This window comes from Trachypithecus francoisi, unplaced genomic scaffold, assembly GCF_009764315.1.
Source record: "Trachypithecus francoisi isolate TF-2019V2 unplaced genomic scaffold, Tfra_2.0 Lachesis_group20, whole genome shotgun sequence".
In the NCBI taxonomy this organism is placed as follows: domain Eukaryota; kingdom Metazoa; phylum Chordata; class Mammalia; order Primates; family Cercopithecidae; genus Trachypithecus; species Trachypithecus francoisi.
In genome coordinates this window covers 13,961,417-13,981,961 of record NW_022681466.1, presented here as the reverse complement: position 1 = coordinate 13,981,961, position 20,545 = coordinate 13,961,417, and the positions used below count along the sequence as shown (strand labels likewise).

General features: G+C 49.8%; 1 protein-coding gene across 2 annotated transcripts in view; it reads right to left on the bottom strand.

Annotated features, from left to right (window-relative positions):
- The window catches only part of NARF (nuclear prelamin A recognition factor), a 30,754-nt gene extending 13,603 nt beyond the window's left edge, over positions 1-17,151 (bottom strand). The window contains exons 1-5 of one of the 2 annotated variants that reach the window (XM_033181712.1): positions 16,850-17,151; positions 15,145-15,225; positions 10,065-10,208; positions 5,738-5,870; positions 1,337-1,471 (exon numbers count right to left, since the gene is read on the bottom strand). In XM_033181712.1, the coding sequence (XP_033037603.1) occupies positions 1,337-1,471; positions 5,738-5,870; positions 10,065-10,208; positions 15,145-15,225; positions 16,850-17,119 (763 nt within the window). In that variant the 5' untranslated portion in view covers positions 17,120-17,151. Of the gene's footprint in view, positions 1-1,336; positions 1,472-5,737; positions 5,871-10,064; positions 10,209-15,144; positions 15,226-16,528; positions 16,801-16,849 lie in introns of those variants that run through there. The other variant, XM_033181713.1, reaches the window with a different exon arrangement.
- Positions 17,152-20,545: the final 3,394 nt, after the last annotated feature.

Below are 20,545 nucleotides of genomic sequence, written 5' to 3'. Positions count from 1 at the left end.
CATGGCGAAACCCCATCTCTACTAAAAATACAAAAATTAGTCAGGCGTGGTGGCGCTAGCCTGTAATCCCAGCTACTCGAGAGGCTAAGGCATAAAAGAGAACCTGGCCAGGTGCAGAGGCTCACGCCTGTAATCCCAGCACTTTGGGAGGCCGAGGTGGACAGATCACGAGGTCAGGAGATAGAGACCATCCTGGCTAACATGGTGAAACCCCGTCTCTACTAAAAATACGAAAAGAAATTAGCTGGGTGTGGTGGCAGGTGCCTGTAGTCCCACCTACTTGGAAGGCTGAGGCAGGAGGATAATGTGAACCTGGGAGGCGGAGCTTGCAGTGAGCAGAGATCACGCCACTGCACTCCAGCCTGGGCGACAGACTGAGATTCTGTCTCCAAAAAAAAAAAAAAAAAAAAAAATAGAGACAAGTTGCCCAGGCTGGCCTCAAACTCCTGGGCTCAAAGGATCTGCCTAGGGCTGGGCGCAATGGCTCATGCCTGTAATCCCAGCACTTTGGGAGGCCAAGGCAGGCAGATCATCTGAGATCAGAAGTTCAAGACCAGCCTGGCCGACATGGCAAAACCCCATCTGCACTAATAATACAAAAATTAGCTGGGTGCAGTGGGATGCACCTGTAGTCCCAGCTACTTGGCAGGCTGAGGCAAGAGAATCGCTTGAACCTGGAAGGTGGAGCTTGCAGTGAGCTGAGATCGTGCCACTGTACTCCAGCCTGGGCAACAGAGCGAGATTCTGTCTCAAACTAAACTAAAACTAAACTAAAACTAAAATAAACTAAAATAAAACTAAACTAAACTAAAACAAACAAACATACTAGCCTTTCCAGTGTGGCACTTTTTTTTTTTTTTTTTTTTTTTTGAGATGGAGTCTCGCTCTGTCGCCCAGGCTGGAGTGCGGTGGCGCGATCTCCACTCACTGCAAGCTCCGCCTCCCGGGTTCACGCCATTCTCCTGCCTCAGCCTCCCGTGTAGCTGGGACTACAGGCGCCCGCCACTGCGCCCGGCTAATTTTTGTATTTTTAGTAGAGACGGGGTTTCACCGTGTTAGTCAGGATGGTCTCGATCTCCTGACCTCGTGATCCGCCCGTCTCGGCCTCCCAAAGTGCTGGGATTACAGGCGTGAGCCACCGCGCCCGGCCTACAGTGTGGCACCTCTGATGAAAAACTAAACTGGCTGTCCCTAAACATCAAATGCCCTCTGTGAATCAGGCCAAGCTCTTCCCTCCTGGTCTACAAGTCTGGGTGGGATGGGTCTGTCTGCCTCCAACCTCATCCAGCGCCTGCAGAACCTTGTGAAACCTCTGTTGGCACCTCCAGGGACTCACCAGGACAGGCAGAGGTCAGCATGGGAAGGGTGCGTTCCTCCTCACTGTGCTGGCGATAGCGATGCACAAATTCTTTTTGGCTCTCCAGGATACTAAAATCCGCAGCTATCCTCGTATCAAACACATAGTGCACCCCTGCAGGAGAGAGGAGCATGTTCAGCTTAAAGCACCTACGAAAAGATCTACTTTTAGGCTTCCTCTTTTTTTTTTTTTTGAGACGGAGTCTCGTTCTGTCACCCAGGCCACAGTGCAGTGGCACAATCTCGGCTCATGGCAATTCCGCCTCCCGGGTTCAAGTGATCCTCCCACCTCAGTCTCCCCAGTAACCAGGATTACAGGCGCCTGCCATTATGCCCGGCCAATTTTTGTATTTTTTAGTAGAGATGAAGTTTCACCATGTTGGCCAGGCTGGTCTTGAATTCCTGGGCTCAGGTGATCTACCCACCTTGGCCTCCCAGAGTGCTGGAATTACAGGCGTGAGCTGCTGCGTCCCGCCAATACCTCCTCATTCTTACTCATTTTTGCTTTCTCACGTTTAAGAAGCAAACTTAAAGCGTAAATTCTACAGGCATCTCTCCTATGATAATAAAATCAGCCTTGGTTCTTTTCTGTTCCTAATGGCGTAAGTTCAAGACTATGTGCTTTATCTTTTTTTTTTTTTTTTTTTTTGAGGCAGAGTCTCGCTCTGTCGCCCGGACTGGAGTGCAGTGGCCGGATCTCAGCTCACTGCAAGTTCCGCCTCCCGGGTTTACGCCATTCTCCTGCCTCAGCCTCCCGAGTAGCTGGGACTACAGGTGCCGCCACCTCGCCCGGCTAGCTTTTGTATTTTTAGTAGAGACGGGGTTTCACCGTGTTAGCCAGGAGGGTCTCGATCTCCTGACCTCGTGATCCGCCCGTCTCGGCCTCCCAAAGTGCTGGGATTACAGGCTTAAGCCACCGCGCCCGGCCGACTATGTGCTTTATCTTTTTTTATGTAAACAATGAACATGTATCATTTTTCACAATGAAATATGTATGTTCTCTCTCGTGCTTCTTCTCTCTCTACATCTACATTTTAAAACACCTCACTCCATACATAAATTAATGGAATATTATAACATACCCACAGCATTCTCTTCCAATTCACAGGCAAATTAAATTTCAGTCTGTGATGGTTCTTGGTGTGTTTAAAAGTAGAATGTACAGTAAAAGTACAGAATGGCTGGGCATACTTTTATAATGGTTTACATTTTTATACTGATTTCTTTTTTTTTTTTTTTTTTTTGAGACAGTCTCACTCTGTTGCCAAGGCTGGAGTGCAGTGGCGTGATCTCAGCTCACTGCAAGCTCCACCTCCCAGATTCACACCATTCTCCTGCCTCAGCCTCCTGAGTAGCTGGGACTACAGGCACCTGCCACCACGCCCGGCTAATTTTTTGTATTTTTTAGTAGAGACGGGGTTCACAGTGTTAGCCAGGATGGTCTCGATCTCCTGACCTCGTGATCCGCCCGTCTCGGCCTCCCAAAGTGCTGGGATTACAGGCGTGGGCACCGTGCCCAGCCTGAATTTTTTTTTTTTTTTTTTTGAGACGGAGTCTCGCTCTGTCGCCCGGACTGGAGTGCAGTGGCTGATCTCAGCTCACTGCAAGTTCCGCCTCCCGGGTTCCCGCCATTCTCCTGCCTCAGCCTCCCGAGTAGCTGGGACTACAGGCGCCGCCACCTCGCCGGCTAGTTTTTTGTATTTTATTTTTAGTAGAGACGGGGTTTCACAGTGTTAGCCAGGATGGTCTCGATCTCCTGACCTCGTGATCCGCCCGTCTCGGCCTCCCAAAGTGCTGGGATTACAGGCTTGAGCCACCGCGCCCGGCCTAGCCTGAATTTTTTAATTTTAAATTTTTTGTTTCTCCCCCTTCCCAGGTAATAAAGCTGAGAGAAAATGCAACTAGTTATAAGAAATATTAGGCCGGGCACAGTTGCTCATAATCCCAGCACTTTGGGAGGCCGAGATGGGTAGATCACGAGGTCAGGAGATCAAGACCATCCTGGCTAACATGGTGAAACCCCATCTCTACCAAAAAAAAAAAATAATAATAACTCGGGCGTGGTGGTGGGACAGGAGAATGGCGTGAACCTGGGAGGTGGAGCTTGCAGTGAGCCGAGATGGCACCACTGTACTCCAGCCTGGGCGACAGAGCGAGACTCTATCTCAAAAAAAGAAAAAGAAATATTATAAATTTTAAAATATTACATTAAGAAATCAATTTTACTGTGGATACATTTTATTGATATATAATATTCCATTATATAATTTTAACAATCGATCCCCAAATAAGAGATTTCATCATGAGAAAATATAGCATTTGGCAACTTTGATCTTCAGTAAAACTAACCTATAACCCAAGGCTTTATGATGACAAGCATGAAGGAGCGACCTAATGTGTGCGCACTTGTTGCTGTAGCTGGGTTTTGGCGGCAGCACATTATGTGCTAGATGACCAGGCCCTGTTAGAGCCCAGGCACCTGGGGAACAGGGAGCATCAGGACCCTCAGGCTGCTGCTCAGACTTCAAGCCTGTCCTAATGATCCTTATTCCAAATATTATTTTATTTCACCAGTAATTCCCAATCAATATGTCTACATCTATGTACTTATTTAGCAGAGATGGGATCTTGCTATGTTGTCCAGGTTCGTCTCGAGCTCCTGGCCTCAAGCAATCTTCTGGTCTTGGCCTTCCAAAGTGCTGGGATTACAGGCATGACCCACCAAACCTGACCAATATTTACAATTTTTTTTTTTTTTTGAGACGGAGTCTTGCTCTGTCGCCCGGGCTGGAGTGCAGTGGCCGGATCTCAGCTCACTGCAAGCTCCACCTCCCGGGTTCACACCATTCTCCTGCCTCAGCCTCCCGAGTAGCTGGGACTACAGGCGCCCGCCACCTCGCCCGGCTAGCTTTTTGTATTTTTTTAGTAGAGACGGGGTTTCACCGTGTTAGCCAGGATGGTCTCAAACTCCTGACCTCGTGATCCGCCCGTCTCGGCCTCCCAAAGTGCTGGGATTACAGGCTTGAGCCACCGCGCCCGGCCTACAATTTTTAAAAGCCACTGTAGAATAATAAAAGCTTTTGGCTAGGCACGGCAGCTCATGCCTATAATCCCAGCACTTTGGGAGGCCAAGGTGGGTGGATCACGAGGTCAAGAGATTAAGACCATCCTGGCCAACATGGTGAAACATCATCTCTACTAAAAATACAAAGATTAGCTGGGTGTGGTGGCGCGCACCTGTAATCCCAGCTACTCAGGAGGCTGAGGCAGGAGAATCTCTTGAACCCAAGAGGCAGAGGTTGTAGTGAGCGGAGATCGCACCATTGCACTCCAGCCTGGGGCACAAGAGCGAGACTCCATCTCAAAAAACAAACAAACAACAACAACAAACTCTTTTTTTTTTTTTTTTTTGAGACGGAGTCTCGCTCTGTGGCCCCAGCTGGAGTGCAGTGGCCGGATCTCAGCTCACGGCAAGCTCCGCCTCCCGGGTTCACGCCATTCTCCTGCCTCAGCCTCCCGAGTAGCTGGGACTACAGGCGCCCGCCACCTCGCCCGGCTAGTTTTTTGTATTTTTTAGTAGAGACGGGGTTTCACCATGTTAGCCAGGATGGTCTCGATCTCCTGACCTCGTGATCCGCCCGCCTCAGCCTCCCAAAGTGCTGGGATTACAGGCTTGAGCCACCGTGCCCAGCCAACAAACTCTTATTTGGCAACTCGCTCAGTCTTCCTTTTCTGAACTTGCACACTGACCATCATGCTATGAGGATGCTCAAGGCTATAAAAGCCCCTCTATAAGCAAATGGAGGGAGGCAGTTCCAGTTTGACCAAAGCAGAAGACGCAGAAGCATCATGCATCAACATTTCAGGCAGTGTTATTCCAGTGCTGACGTCGAGTTCTTTGATTATATTCTTAAATTTCTACCTTTCATTCATTCCTCAGGTAAAGGACACAAGCCCATTTCCTTTCTGCTCTTTAGCCAGCTTCTTGGGAAACCAGACACTAATCATTTCAGAAGTGACTGTTTATCAAATACACCCTCTGGGGGTAAGGGGTGACTTGGAGGTTGCTGGGCCAGTGTGGGAATCTCCCAGTGTCCCTGTCCATGTTGTCAGAGGCAGTCACTGTTTGGTCCCAGAGGGGTCAGCTCCCATTGTGTAACAAAACACCCGTCTGTGCACAGCAAAGGAGAAAAGTGACACTCGTCTACCATCGATCAGAGGCTGGGTTTTCATGACACACAGGACAAAGTCTTTTTACGTTCCAAGAGACTCTTTTGGAAGTTGCTTATATACCCTGCATCCTTGAAAAACGAACTTTAGATTAAAAAGGGCACTTATAAACTCAAGTTATACATCCCCAATTTATCAAAGGATGACTCACCAAGACTTTTGAGGAAACCACAGAGTCTTCTGGAAGCATCAGTTACACTGACATTGAATTTAGCAGCAAAATAAGGCAAAGACTGAGGACACACAGACACTACCAGCACTTTGTGCTTTGAGGTATCACATTTCTGGAAGAAGAAATAGAGAATGTCAGGTATCTGCTGATTACACAAGGAGTAAAAGCTACACATCTTAATAAGAAATTCAGAACAACGTAATGGATGGTCTATGCAAAGACTAATAAAATAGACAAACACCGGCAAACGTAATTAAGGAAAAAGAAGAAAAAAAGTCAGGATTATGGTGAGGTCTGCGCTTCTGGTAAATATTTTTTTAGAAGTCAGGATTTAAAAAATGAAACATGAGCTGGTGTCAGTGGTGCATGTCTAGAGTTCTAGCTACATAGGAGGCTAAAGTAGGAGGATCGCTTAGGCCAGGAGTTCGAGACTGCAGAGCCTATAATCACACTTAGCAACAGCCACAGCCACTGCGCTCTAGGCTCTAGCCTGGGTGACAGAGTAATACTCTGTTCCTTTTTCATTGTTGTTTCTTTTTTGAGACAGAGTTTCACTCTTATTGTCCAGGCTAATGTGCAGTGGTACCATCGATCTCGGCTCACTGCAACCTCTGCCTCCCAGGTTCAAGTGATTCTCCTGCCTCAGCCTCCCGAGCAGCTGGGATTACAGGGACCTGCTACCACGCCCAGCTAATTTTTTGTATTTTTAGTAGAGATGGGGTTTTGCCATATTGGGCAGCCTGGTCTCGAACTCCTGACCTTGTGATCTGCCTGCCTCGGCCTTCCAAACTGCTGGGATTACAGGCATGAGCCATCTGGCCTGGCTGATACTCTGTCTTCAAAGAGACGTAACTACAGCTCTAAGAGACTTTGTCAATTTCAGGAACAATGTTATATCGGTAAACGTGAGTATCTGGAAAAAATAAATAATTTTAAAGGGAAAATACAAATTACAACATTGGCCAATGAATAACTGAAATAACTACACAACAATAAAAAAACACACACACTAAAATGGCATCCAAAGATGCCTCTTAAAAGTCATCAGCCTGGTTGGGCATGGTGGCTCACACCTGTCATCCCAGAACTGTGGGAGGCTGAGGCAGAAGAACTGCTTAAACCCAGGAGGTGGAGGTTGCAGTGAAACAGAGGTTGCAGTGAGCTGAGATCGCTCCACTGCACTCCAGCCTGGGCGACAGAGCGAGACTCCAACTCAAAAAAAAAAAAAAGAAAGAAAAGTAACCAGGCCCAAGACATTTTGTGAGTAAGCCTCATGTACAAACTGTTCTAAAAAAATATTGCATAAACTAGCATAAAACCACAAGGCTATCAATATCCTTAAACCAAAACTAGATATTGGCAGTGCAATAGAAGACAGGTTCAGATAAAAAGAGTCAAGGTCCGGATGTGGTGGCTCATGCCTGTAACCCCAGCACTTCAGCAGGCCGAGGCCAGTGGATGGCCTGAGGTCAGGAGGTCGAGACCAGCCTGGCCAACAGGGAGAAACCCCACCTCTACTAAAAATACAAAAACTAGTCAGACATGGTGGTGTGCACCTGTAATCCCAGCTACTCAGGGGGCTGAGGCAGGAGAACTGCTTGAACCCAGGAGGTAGAGGTCGCAGTCAGCCAAGATCGCGCCACTGCACTCAAGCCTGGGAGACAGAGCGAGACTCCATCTCAAAAAAGAATAAAAAAATAGACACGCAGCAGGAGGGTGGGGTGGAAGTAATGGGAGAAAAAAAAAAAAAAGGCGGCCAGGTACAGTGGCTCATACCTGTAATACCAGCACTTTGGGAGGCCAAGGCGGGTGGATCACTTGAGGCCAGCAATTCAAGACCAGCCTGGCCAACAAGGCGAAGGCCGAAAAAAGAAAGAAATGGACGCACATCTATCAATATATGAGAGAGATGGGATATTTCAGGTCAATGGGGGAAGAACAGAAGATGCTGGAACAATTTGACTTTTTCGAATAGAAAAGAATGTATCCGGCCAGGTATGGTGGCTCATACCTGTAATCCCAGAACTTTGGGAGGCCGAGGCGAGCAGCTCACTTGAGGTCAGGAGTTTGAGACTGGCCAACATGATGAAACCCTGTCTCTATTAAAAATACAAAAATTAGCTGGGCATGGTGGCACATGCCTTTAATCCCAGCTACTTGAGAGGCTGAGGTAGGAGAATTTCTTGAACCCAGGAAGGAGAGGTTGCAGTAAGCTGAGATCACGCCACTGCACCCCAGCCTGGGAGACAGTGAGACTCCAACTCAAAAAAGAAAAAAAAGGAGAAAGAATGTATCCACATCTATACCGTACTAAAATATAAGTTGTAGACTGGACAAGCAGCATAAAATTATATATAAACTGTCAATAAACATAATCTGGGGCAACCAACTTCTCTAAATAAGCAGGAAAATGCAAATGAGATACAATTTTCTATGCATCGGGTTGGAAAAAACTGAATTTGATATTGAATGTGACCAGGATGGCTGCACACAGCTGTTTGCCCATATCATTTAGGGAAGTATAAAGTGACACAGACACTTTCAAGGGTGTTTTTGCAAAAACCGTTGATACCACAGAATTAAGTCTCTAGTAGTCTGCAAAGCTGCATCCACTAAGTCTGTACAATATAACAAAATGGCTAAAGCCATTCTGTTCCCTGAAAGGCCAAGGGTGAGCAGGTGGGGATGGGTATGCATGGCGAACCTGGCTGATGGGGGTGGCATCTCCTGGTTCAGACCATCCTAACCAGGCAGCCTGCTGCTTGCTAATGGAGCTCCCGTGCAACTGCATGTAAGTCAGTGTGCACCCAGACACGACAAATGCTGGCAACACAAAGAACACGTGTCTCTATCTGCATGTGTGATCTAGGTCATGCATGGTGGCCGACGCCTGTAATCCCAGCACTTTGGGAGGCTGAGGCAGGAGGATCACTTGAGCACAGGAGTTCAGGACCAGTCTAGGCAACATGGCAAAACCCCATCTCTACAAATAATACAAAAATTAGGCAGGTGTGATAGCATGCATCTGTGGTCCCAGCTGCTCTGGAGGCTACAGGGAGCCTCCGGAGGTGGGAGGATCCCCTGAGTCTTCCCACTGAGCCAAAATTGCACCACTGCCCTCCAGCCTGGGTGAGACCCTATCTCAAAAAGAAAAACATTGTGATCTAATCGATGCTGGATGACTTGTCCAGAAGATGCCATGGGGGTAAATGGCAAACGCGAGAAGGCTCCTTGGCTGTCCCCTATGCCACCACACTTGCGCCAGTCAGTGTTTCTTGAGGCCCCTACCTTGCTCTAGCACACTACCTACTGTGAATGGGCTCCTACACCCTGGGCAGGGTAGGATGCTGATGCTTCCTTTGGAGGTGACAGCATGGAAACCAAGAAGTGCTTTTCAGCCTCATCTGCCTTTGTCTCTTTCTCTTTCATCTGTGATATGGTTTGGCCCTGTGTCCCCACCCAAATCTCATGTGAAACCGAAGGCTGGGCCTGGCGGGAGGTGACTGGGTCATGGGGGCAGATCTCCCACTTGCTCTTCTCGTGATAGTGAGTCCTCACAAGATCTGGTTGCTTACAAGGGTGGAGTACCTCCCCCTTCAGTTGCTCTCTCCTGCTGCCACGTGAAGACATGCTTGCTTCCCCTTTGCCCTTCTGCCATGATTGTTTCCCGAGGCCTCCCCAGCCATGTCTCCTGTAAAGCCTGTGGAACTGTGAGTCAATTAAACCTCTCTGCTTTATAAATTACCCAGTGTCAGGTAGTTCTTTGCAGCAATGTGGGAATGGACTAATACAACCTGTCTCACAGAAAGACAAGTGGCACTTCTAGTTCTGTATAGGAGGTCTGCAGGGACGAGCTGAAGGAAGGAGCTTTGGGAATTTTTACTTCCTTGGAGTGTCTCTGCCTTGCCCCAAGCTGATTGGTCTGTTAGAATATAACTCTCGTGTCCGAAAACGTGCAGCAGAGGCAGAACAGCAGGAGCTCCGGCTCTGTGCTGCCCGCATGATCACCAACACCCGTGTTACCTGACCTCACCAGGCAGAGGCCCTGCTTAAGCCACAGGAGCCTGAGGGGTGGTGCCAGTCCCCCACCATTGCCTGACCATCATTAAGGGAGCATGAAATTGTGCAGGGATTTTGCTCTTGATGGAGAGGATTAGAAGAAGGTCAAAGCGGGACGCTAGCAACACCGGGAAAAGGCTGAGATGTGCATCCGCTGTCCCAGCAGAGGCTTCTGTACAGGAAGCCAGGACTCACCTCGACCTCCAGGTCGGCTCCCCAGCATCAGCAAATGCCCTGAATGCCTTACCTTGTTAAGGTTCAGAACGCGGAAGAAGTCCTTGGCATTTTGCTGGGAAAGCTGGACTCCTTCCTCTGCAGTCACGCAGCTGTCACATGCCAGGCAGTCACTCAAAAATATCCTGGCATCAGCCAGCTTGTGGAATTCTCCCTTCTATGAAAGGAAGGTAACGTTTCAGCACGATTATTCAACAAATACTCTTTAATGTGCTTTTTTAGGGAGGGTAATACCCGTATACGAATTCACAGTAAACACCGGAGACAATACCAGGGTCCAGGCCTGGTGCTCAAGGGGCTAGAAGCAGGACAGTCTCTGCCACTGAGCAGCTCAAGGTGGTGGAGGGACACAGGACCCAGGGCCAAGCCCACGATGACACTAGGGAACCATGCAGATGACAAAGGTGGAACCCAGCCCTAGACCATCATGTGGCAGGAAGTAAATGACCCCTGTGTTCTGGAAGCTGACCCCACTGGCCCTTCCCTCCTCCTAGACCCCTTCCTCTTTGGTGCCTGTGATCCAGCCCTCTGACTGCTCCTCTAGCTCTGTGCTCCCTAAGCTTACCATCCCACGGCTCCCTGAGGCCACCCACAGCCCTGGCCTCTCCCTCGAGGCTCAGAACTTTACAACTCAGTGCTGGCTCTGGGTTTGCACTTGGACATGTAACAAGATGCTCATCCTGACCTAGACGTAGAGTCACTCTTTGATCCCCTCCAGCTTCTCCTTCCTGATTGGCCCTTGTGTCCCCCACATCTGCTAAAACATAAACTACACCTCTGCTCTGCTCAGACAGCTGCCCCTCACACAGAGGGCCTGAGCAAAGCCAGTGGCCCCTGTCTGCCCGGGTCCCATCACAGCCCCCTTGGTCTCCACACGTCCCGCCCCACTGGCCTTTGCTGCTCTCGTCATCCCTCTGCATGAAGCAACCTCTAAGAGCCCCAGGCTCGCCCTAGGTGGCCTTCAGCAGAGAGGATGTCCAACACCTGCTAAAACAGCGCCACCCCCCCTCCACCCATCTGTACTCATGTTGCTGACTGCTAGCAGGAATCTGTCCCTCCTCGCTAAAATGTAAGCTCATGAAAGCTCGAACACTGTCTTGTTCTCCTGTTCCCCAGCACCTCCAAGAGGTACGGCACACAGACAATGCTCAATAAATAGCTGGTGGATGAACGTATGAACACTCTGACGCTTACAGGAGTAATGTCAATAAATTACAGAAGCTCCTCAGGTAGTCCATGCATTTGTTTTTCTCTAAAACATGATTTGACAGGAGGCAGCTGTGGATGTGCCCCCTCCTTCCATAGCGTGCTGTGAACGGCAGCTCGGGTGTCACCTCTGCTTCCTGTCTACGCATGACCCCGTGTCTCTGTGCAGCCCACTCACCCTGGGATCTTGTTCTGCTGCAGACGGGCACTCAGGAGGTCCACATGGGGCTCAAGAGTTTGTGCTTCTAACAAGTTCCAAGTGAGTTGAAGCTACTGCTCCACTCCAAACATTTGGTGCCCACAGCTGCATGAATTCTGCCTCCACAGCCCATCCGGATCGAGGTGCCCATGACCAAACTGCACCCCTCACCCAGCAGTGCCTCCTCCCTGCCTTGCCACCAGACACGCTGTGTATAACCCAGTCCTTCCATAAGGTTTCATGGTCCAGGTCTTATTCCCTCCTCATTTGTCACATTCTTTCTTCTTATTCCTGCTGCCTTCCACACTCATGCATTCTGCAGAAGCCCTGTTTCCTTTTATCAGGCTGCTGGCCTCACTCTGCCCAGAGCAGCCCTGCCACCTGCATTTCCAGCAGAGTGCTCTCCTCACCAAACCCCAGACTCACACACTGTAGAAGGCCCAGTATCTGTGGAGCTAAAACTGCACTCCCTTCCCTGCACTATGTCCTCTGTTCTGTCTTTACCACTCTGGCAGACTTGTCCAGGCCCACCACCTCTGCCTAGGTTCTCAAAGCTGCCACCCAAGTGGCTTCCTGCAATTCTTCCCCCTACTCTAGCCAGCTTAAGTTGGTTACCTCTATCACTTGCCCTAAAACAAACACCTGAGTCATCCCCTCACAGTTTCCACAGCTCTGCACTGTCACTGACCTGGCCAAGGGGAGCCACTGTCTCTCCCTAGAGCATGTCTGTCCACACCCTCCTCTTGCCTGGTGCCAGTGCCCTTCCCTAGACTCCCACCCTGAATTCTGACCACTCTTCAGGGTCCACTCCACTAACCCTAACCCAACTCCTCTCACCTTGTGTGCATCACTGACCTGGAAGGGCGCCCGCTTAGGCTGTGTACACGTTATCTCATCCTCACCACAGTCCTGGGAGGGAAGTAACCCTACTCCCCAGGCCTCTGATAAGGAAATGAGACTCACAGGGCTTAGATATCTGTTCAAGATGTCACAACCAGAGGGCAGGTGACGGAGGCCCCTGGGGCCGGCCATTTAAGCGCACTGGCCCCAGCTGCCTCCAGGACTCCAATGCACCCTACCTCTCTTCTGTTTGTGGCGAGCTCTTTGAGTGCTTGTCTCAGGCCCTGTTGCTCCCTAAGCCCCACAGTCCCCACAGCACACAGGGCAACCAGAAAACCTCTCAGATTAAACATATCAGGACTACTGAACTTAAGGAAAAAATATGCTTCTGCCATATTGCCAACTCTCCATTTATAAATTGGTACCAGTACTTTCTAAGGGTAGAATGACCTTAACCTCTCCCAACATCCTTCACTCAGTAAAACAGGAATAATGGCCAGGCTTACAGATAATGCTTCCTCTGAGCATGAAATGAGACTGCACGTAAAATGACATTCTTTTTTTTTTTTTTTTTTTTTTGAGACGGAGTCTCGCTCTGTCGCCCAGGCTGGAGTGCAGTGGCCGGATCTCAGCTCACTGCAAGCTCCGCCTCCCGGTTTACGCCATTCTCTCGCCTCAGCCTCCCGAGTAGCTGGGACTACAGGCGCCCGCCATCTCGCCCGGCTAATTTTTTGTATTTTTTTAGTAGAGACGGGGTTTCACCGTGTTAGCCAGGATGGTCTCGATCTCCTGACCTCGTGATCCGCCCGTCTCGGCCTCCCAAAGTGCTGGGATTACAGGCTTGAGCCACCGCGCCCGGCCAATGACATTCTTTTTTTTGAGACGGAGTCTCACTCTGTCGCCCAGGCTGGAGTGCAGTGGTGTGATCTCGGCTCACCGCAAACTCCACCTCCTGGGTTCAAGGGATTCTCTTGCCTCAGGCCCCTGAGTAGCTGGAATTACAGGCATACACACCATGCCCAGCTAATTTTGTATTTTTAGTAGAGACGGGGTTTATCCATGTTGGTCAGGCCGATCTTGAGCTCCCGACCTCGGGTGATCCACCCATCTCGGCCTCCCAAAGTGTAGGGATTACAGACGTGAGCCAACATGCCTGGCCATAAAATCACATTCTTGAGAACCAGGCTCAGGGTATGTATCCAATAAGCAGAAACCATCGCTACTAGCTAAGGATAATTTAAAAACAAGAACTGAATCAGAAAAGAGGCCGGGTGCAGTGGCTCACGCCTGTAATCCCAGCACTTTGAGAGGCCGAGGCGGGTGGATCACCTGAGGTCAGGAGTTTGAGAACAGCCTGACCAACATGGTTTCACCCCGTCTCTACTAAATACAAAAAATTAGCCGGGCGTGGTGATGCACGCCTGTAATCCCAGCTACTTGGGAGGCTAAGGCAGGAAAATCTCTTTAACCTGGGTGGCGAAGGTTGCAGTGAACCAAGATTGCACCGCTGCAATCCAGCCTGGGCAACAAGAGGCAGATTCTGTCTCAAAAAAGAAAGAAAGAAAGAAAAAAAAAAGGAAACTATTAAAAAAATTAACTACAGAATCACGAAATTTGAGTTATTTTATAAATTACATATCTCAATACCCATTTTATAGAATGGAACTTACTATTAAAAAATATTCAGCTGGGACTTGGTATAGTAGCTCATGCCTATAATCCCAGCAATTTGGGAGGCTGAGGCAGGAGGATCACTTGAGCCCAGGAGTTCAAGACCAGCCTGGGCAACATAATGGAACTCCATCTCTACAAAAAAATAAAAATAAAAAATAAATTAGATGGGCATGGTGGTGCATACCAGCAGTCCCAGCTACTAGGGAGGCTGAGGCAGGAGAATCACTTGAGCCTCGGAGGTTGAGGCTGCAGTGAGCCATACAGTGAGCCACTGCACTCCAGCCTGGGTGACAGTGAGACCCTGTCTCAAAAGGGGAAAAAAAAAAGTAAAAGAAGAAATCCAATATTACACCACGTTTTCTTTGTTCCCAAGGCAGTGTGTTTTGGTATGGGTGTGTTCTGAGAAGACAGGCCTTGTGCCACCGATGGACTGTCTCACACACGTCTTTATTAGCCCCTTCAAGTTTACTTCAGTTTTGGAGACAGAGTCTCGCTCTGTTGCCCACGCTGGAGTGCAGTGGCACGATCTCGGCTCACTGCAAGCTCCGCCTCCCAGGTTCATGCCATTCTCCTGCCTCAGCCTCCCGAGTAGCTGGGACTACAAGCGCCCACTACCACGCCTGGCTAATATTTTGTATTTTTAGTAGAAATGAGGTTTCACTGTGTTAGCCAGGATGGTCTCAATCTCCTGACCTCATGATCTGCCTGCCTCGGTCTCCCAAAGTTCTGGGATTACAGGCGTGAGCCACCACGTCCAGCCTATTTCAGTCTTTTTTTCTGGGGACAGAATCTCACTCTGTTGCCCAGGCTGGAGTACAGTGGTGCAATCTCAGCTCACTGCAACCTCTGTCTCCCAGGGTCAAGCGATTCTCCTGCCCTGGTCTCCTGAGTAGCTGAGATTACAGGTGTGCACCACCATACCTGGATAATTTTTGTATTTTTAGCAGAGATAAGGTTTCACCATGTTGGCCAGGCTGGTCTCAAACTCCTAACCTCAAGTGATCCGCCCACTTCGGCCTCCCAAAGTGCTGGGATTACAGGCGTGAGCCACTACACCCGGCTGTACTTCAGTCTTCTCTAAAGCAGTGATGTGCATGATGCTGTTAGCCCCCAAAGAGAAAAACAGCAGCAGCATTTTACTCTGTGCTGATACAAAACTGAAAAATCTACTTGCCTCTCCATTTTCCTGGGCTGGACGCGGTGCATCGGCTGACACATTCTCTTGGTCATCAGTTTTTGTTTTCTTACTACATTCCTTAAAAAAGCAAAGGAACATTATTAATGAACTTTTAATTCGTCTCCATTAAGAAAACGTGCATACTCTAATCAATGAAGCTCATGTATTTCTGTCCTTTCTTTTTTAAAATTAATTAATTAATTTATTTTTTAGACAAGAGTCTCACTCTCACCCAGGCTGGAGTGCAGGGGCACAATCTCGGCTCACTGCAGTCTCTTCCTCCCGGGTTGAAGCGATTCTCCTGCCTCAGCCTCCTGAGTAGCTGGGATTATAGGTGTGCACCACCACGCCCGTAAAATTTTGTATTTTTAGTAGAGACGGAGTTTTGCCACTTTGGCCACGATGGTTTTTGAACTGCTGACCTCAGGTAATCCACCTGCCTCGGCCTCCCGAAGTGCTGGGATTACAGGCGTGCACTGCCACAACTGGCTAATTTTTGTATTTTTAGTAGAGAGGGGGTTTCACCATGTTGGCCAGGCTGGTCTCGAACTCCTGACCTCACGTGATCCACCCAACGAGGCCTCCCCTCCCAAGATGTTGGGATAACAGGCTTGAGCCACCGCGCCTGGCCTTCTATCCTTTCTAGTGACACAAAAGCACACGTACTTAAGATCGCACACACATCTCTATTGTCTGCAATAATAAAAAAGCAGAAGCAACAGTAGCCTCCCCTGTCTAGGTGAATTCGCCTGGACACAGGTGTACTTAGAATACGACGCAGTCACCACCGGGGATGAAGGACCCATTGAAAGCTCGGAAGCCTCCTGCCACGGTGTCACCCACAGAAGAGCCAGCCACAGAGCAGCATCCACGGGAGCCCATTTCGGAAAAAACAGCTACAAAACCCTCCTGTGTGCGCTGCGCGGTGGTTGCCACGGCCTGGAGACAAGCGCGGAAGGCGCCGGTCAGCAGCCGTCACCCGCTTCCGCCCCTGCACCGGCTGCTCGGTGACCCTCAGCGGGACACGTTCGAAAACGCCTAAAAACCCCTCGAAACGCTTCTGATCATTCCCGCCACGACCGGTGTTTACTCGGACTGTGCTGCGCGGCACGAGAGGCTCGGTCTCCGTTCGTTTCCGCGCTTCGCGGGCGTGAGAAAGATGGACAAGTTTAGGGAGAACCGCTAAGACCGAGCCCGCCCCACAGCGCAGCGGACCCCGCGCCGGCCGCCTCCACGCCGGGCGGGCCCAGGGTGCTGAGGCCGGGGGCGCCTTGAAGAGCCCTGAGGCGAGCAAGCGGCGGGCCCGGGCCGCCAACCTCGGCCGCCCAGAGCCCCACAGGACAGGCACCAGGCGCGCGCCTCCCGGGCCCGCGGCGCTCACCTTGCGCGTGCAGTGCTCACACTTCATCTGGAGCGCTGCGGGCGGGAGGCCGGGCGCCTCAGCCTAAGGGAAGCACCGGGAGACTGGGACACCGCCGCCCGCCGCCCGCGGCCCTTTGTTGTCTTGCCCTGATGCGGCCTCACCCCCCACGGCCGCACTCGGCCAATGAGAGCACCGGGAGAGGACAAGCCGCACCCCTGGGCCAATAGGATTCCCCACCCTTACGGCTTTGTCTAGGCCAATGACACTGTCGAGAAGGGGCGGGCCAGGCCCCAGAGCCAATCGGAGCGCGCGGGGCGGAGCGCCGCTTCATCCACGTACGGCGCCGCGGGACCGGGTTCTTGCGCCGGTTTCCGCTTCTCGCAGGTCCGGCGACGGCGGTGGCGGCGGCCAAGCGGCGTTCACCAGGGAGTCGGTGAGCGCGCGGACTGTCCCGAGGCCAAGCCGTGGCCGTTCCAGGGTGCTCGGTCCGGTGGTCACGGGGCCTGGAGGCCGCGGCCGGGCTCGCTCAGCCAGCTTGGCGTCGGACACTCGCCTTACTCGTGGCTCCCGACGGGGCGAGCCGGGGGCACAGCCCTCGTCCGCCGCCATTGCCGCTTCACCTCGTGTCACGTAGGCCCGGCGGAGTAGCAGCGCGCATGCGCGGCCTGCTTGGCAGTAACACGTGACGGACCCGGAAGCACGAGGGCAGATGCTAAATGATGGCCTTTTGACATTTGCGTGTGTTCATTGTGGATAATTTTACGAAGTACGTTGGTTTGGGCCCTTACAGTTTACAAAGTAAAGAATAACACTTACTCCTCCAAGAAATTGATTTCAGCTAAGCAAAACGGCTTAATGGTAGTGTTGGACTCCTCTGCTAATTATAAACATTTTATGAAATCAGTGTATGTGTATTACAGAAATCAGAAATGAGAAATAAGAACATGTCTGGAAGAGTGTGACATAAGAAAAATAACTTGTAGGCATAGTTAACAGACACCAGCAGTTCTCAGGATTCCCCATGTTAGAGCCTTTCTTCCTGTCCTCTGAGAAGTGAAAATGAAATCCAAAGACCCCCAAGTGGCTGCACGAACCCTCGACGGGCTAAGGAGATCCCAGAGTTACCTTGAAGATAGTTGTCACCCATGACAGATGGGAGGTGAGACACCTGTTATTACGGCCACCTTGGCTAACTACCATTAGGTTTTCTTTGCTAAGAGCTTGATGGAAACCAGCTCTTTCTAAAGACTACACCGCTGATAACCCTCCCATTTGCAGTTTCAGCACAATTGACCAGTATTCCTTACTGATAAGAGATCACTAATCATGGAGTGGTTCTGGCCAGATGACGTGACCCTCATGAAGGGGCCTGAAGCTTCACTGTGGTTGTGTATGTTTCTCTCTTCAAAAATATTCATGACTCCTCCTGTAGCTTGCTAAATATGTATATTTACACACTACTCTGCAAAGATTCCTGTTCCCTTTGCCCCTCCCTGGAAGTGTCCGTTTCTGGCTTCTGGCCAGAGGCAGTGCTTCCCTGCCTGTCAGAATGGCCACCCTGCAGGCTGAAATCTTTTATGAGAAATAAAGCTCTCCTTTCCAAATGTATGAATCTCATCATTCTTCAGCTTGTCATTGACCGTCGGGTTCTTCCTGCCCACTGCACAGACAAAAAGTCAATTCATCAAGATTGCAGCACGACAGGAAAAGAATTTAATTGACACCTGGCAGGTCACACAGGAGACAGAGTTATTACTCAAATCAGTCTCTCCAAAGGCTCAGCGGTTAGGGTTTTTTTATGGACAATTTGGTGGGCAGGGGACTAGGGAATGGGTGCTGCTGATTGACTGGGGATGAAATCATAAGGGTGTGTGGAAAACGGTCCTCAAGCACTGAGTCTGCCTCAGGGTGGGGCCACAGGAACCAGTTGAGTCCTGAGTCACAGGTTGGGGTGGGTTCACTCTGAAAAACATCTCAAAAAGCTAATCTTAGGTTCTGCAATACTGATACTATCTATAGGTGCAATTCGGGAAGTTGCAAATCTTGTGACCTCTGACTACATGAATCCCGAGCAGTAAGGGATTGTAGAAACCAGGCCTACATTTTAGCAGACTTCAGGCCCCTCCCACAATCCTAAACTTGTGGCCTTTCATTAGCTTTACAAAGGCAGTTTCAGCCCCAGAAGAGGGAGGTGATAGTTTTAGGAAGGGACTATTATCATCCTTGCTTCAAGGTTAAACCATAAATTCCTCCCAAAGCTCTTGAAATTAGCTTGGCTTATGCCCAGGAATAACCACGGACAGCCTGGATGTCAGAAGGAAGATGGAATTAACTATGTGAAATTTCTATCTTTTTTTTTTTGAGACAGGGTCTCACTCTGTCACTCAGGCTGGAGAGCAGTGGTGTGATCACAGCTCACTGCAGCCTCAACCTCTTTGGCTCAAGTAATGCTTCCATCTCAGCCCTGCCGGGTAGCTGGGACTACAGCTCGCACCACCATGCATGGCTGAGTTTTAAGCTTTTTGTAGATACAGGGTCTCCCCATGTTGCCCAGGCTGTTCTTGAATTCCTGGGCCCGAGTGATCCACCTCAGCCTCCCAAAGTGCTGGGATTACAGGTGTGAGCCACTGCACCCAGCCTCTCTCACTGCCTTAATCTCTGCAAAGGTAGTTTCAAGTTGACACTTCAACGTTGAGGCCGGGCACAGTGGGTCATGCCTGTAATCCCAGCACTTTGGGAGACCAAGACAGGCACGTCAGTTGAGGTCAGGAGTTTGACACCAGTCTGGCCAACATGGTGAAACCCTGTCTCTACTAAAAATACAAAAATTGACTGGGCACAGTGGCTCACGCCTGTAAGCCCAGCACTTTGGGAGGCCGAGACGGGCGGATCACAAGGTCAAGAGATCGAGACCATCCTGGCTAACATGGTGAAACCTTGTCTCTACTAGACTCCATCTCAAAAAAAAAAAAAAAAAATTAGCCAGGCATGGTAGTGTGTGCCTGTAATCGCAGCTACTTGGAGGCTGAGGCAGGAGAATTGCTTGAACCCAGGAGGTGGAGGTTGCAGTGAGCCAAGATCGCGCCACTGGACTCCACCCTGGGTGACAGAGTGAGACTTCATCTCAAAAAAAAAAAAAATTCTTATTTATAGTTTTCAGTTTGTATAGATTTTTACAAATGCATCAATGAAATTCAGGAAGTCTTAACCCTCTAGATTACTCAAATTCATGTCAACATCTCTCAGAAAACATCTCCCCTCAACTTCAGCTTAAACAAAAGGATAATTTTAGGTTGTCATTTGTATAGTTTTTTCGTTAATGTTTTAAAAACATAACTAGCCAGGTGTGGTGGCTCATGCCCGTAATTCCAGCACTTTGGGAGGCTGAGGTGGGTGGATCACCTGAGGTCAGGAGTTTGAGACCAGCCTGGCCAACATGGTGAAACCCCATCTCTACTAAAAATACAAAAATTAGCTGCGTGCGGTGGTGGGTGCCTGTAATCCCAGCTACTTGGGAGGCTGACGCAGGAGAATCAGTTGAATCTGGGAGGCAGAGGTTGCAGTGAGCCAAGACCATGTCATTGCACTCCAGCCTGGGCAACAAGAGCAAAACTCCATCTCTAAAATATAAATAAATAAATAAATAAATAATTAAATAAATAATAAAAATAAAAACATAACTGTAATATGGTTGAAAGAACAAATTATGGCCTGGTGTGGTGGCTCATGCCTGTAAACCCAGCACTTTGGGAGGCCAAGGTGGGAGGATTGCCTGAGCTTAGGAGTTCGTGACCAGCCTGGACAACATGGTGAAAACCCATCTCTAATAAAATACAAAAAATTAGCTGGGTGTGGTGGCGTGCACCTGTAGTCCCAGCTACTCAGGAGACTGAGGCAGAATCGCTTAAACCTGGGAGGCAGAGGTTGCAGTGAGCTGAGATCGCACCACTGCACTCCAGCCTGGGCAACAGGGCAAGACTCTGTCTCAAAAAAAAAAGTAAAAAAAAAAAAAGAACAAATTACAATCACCTAATT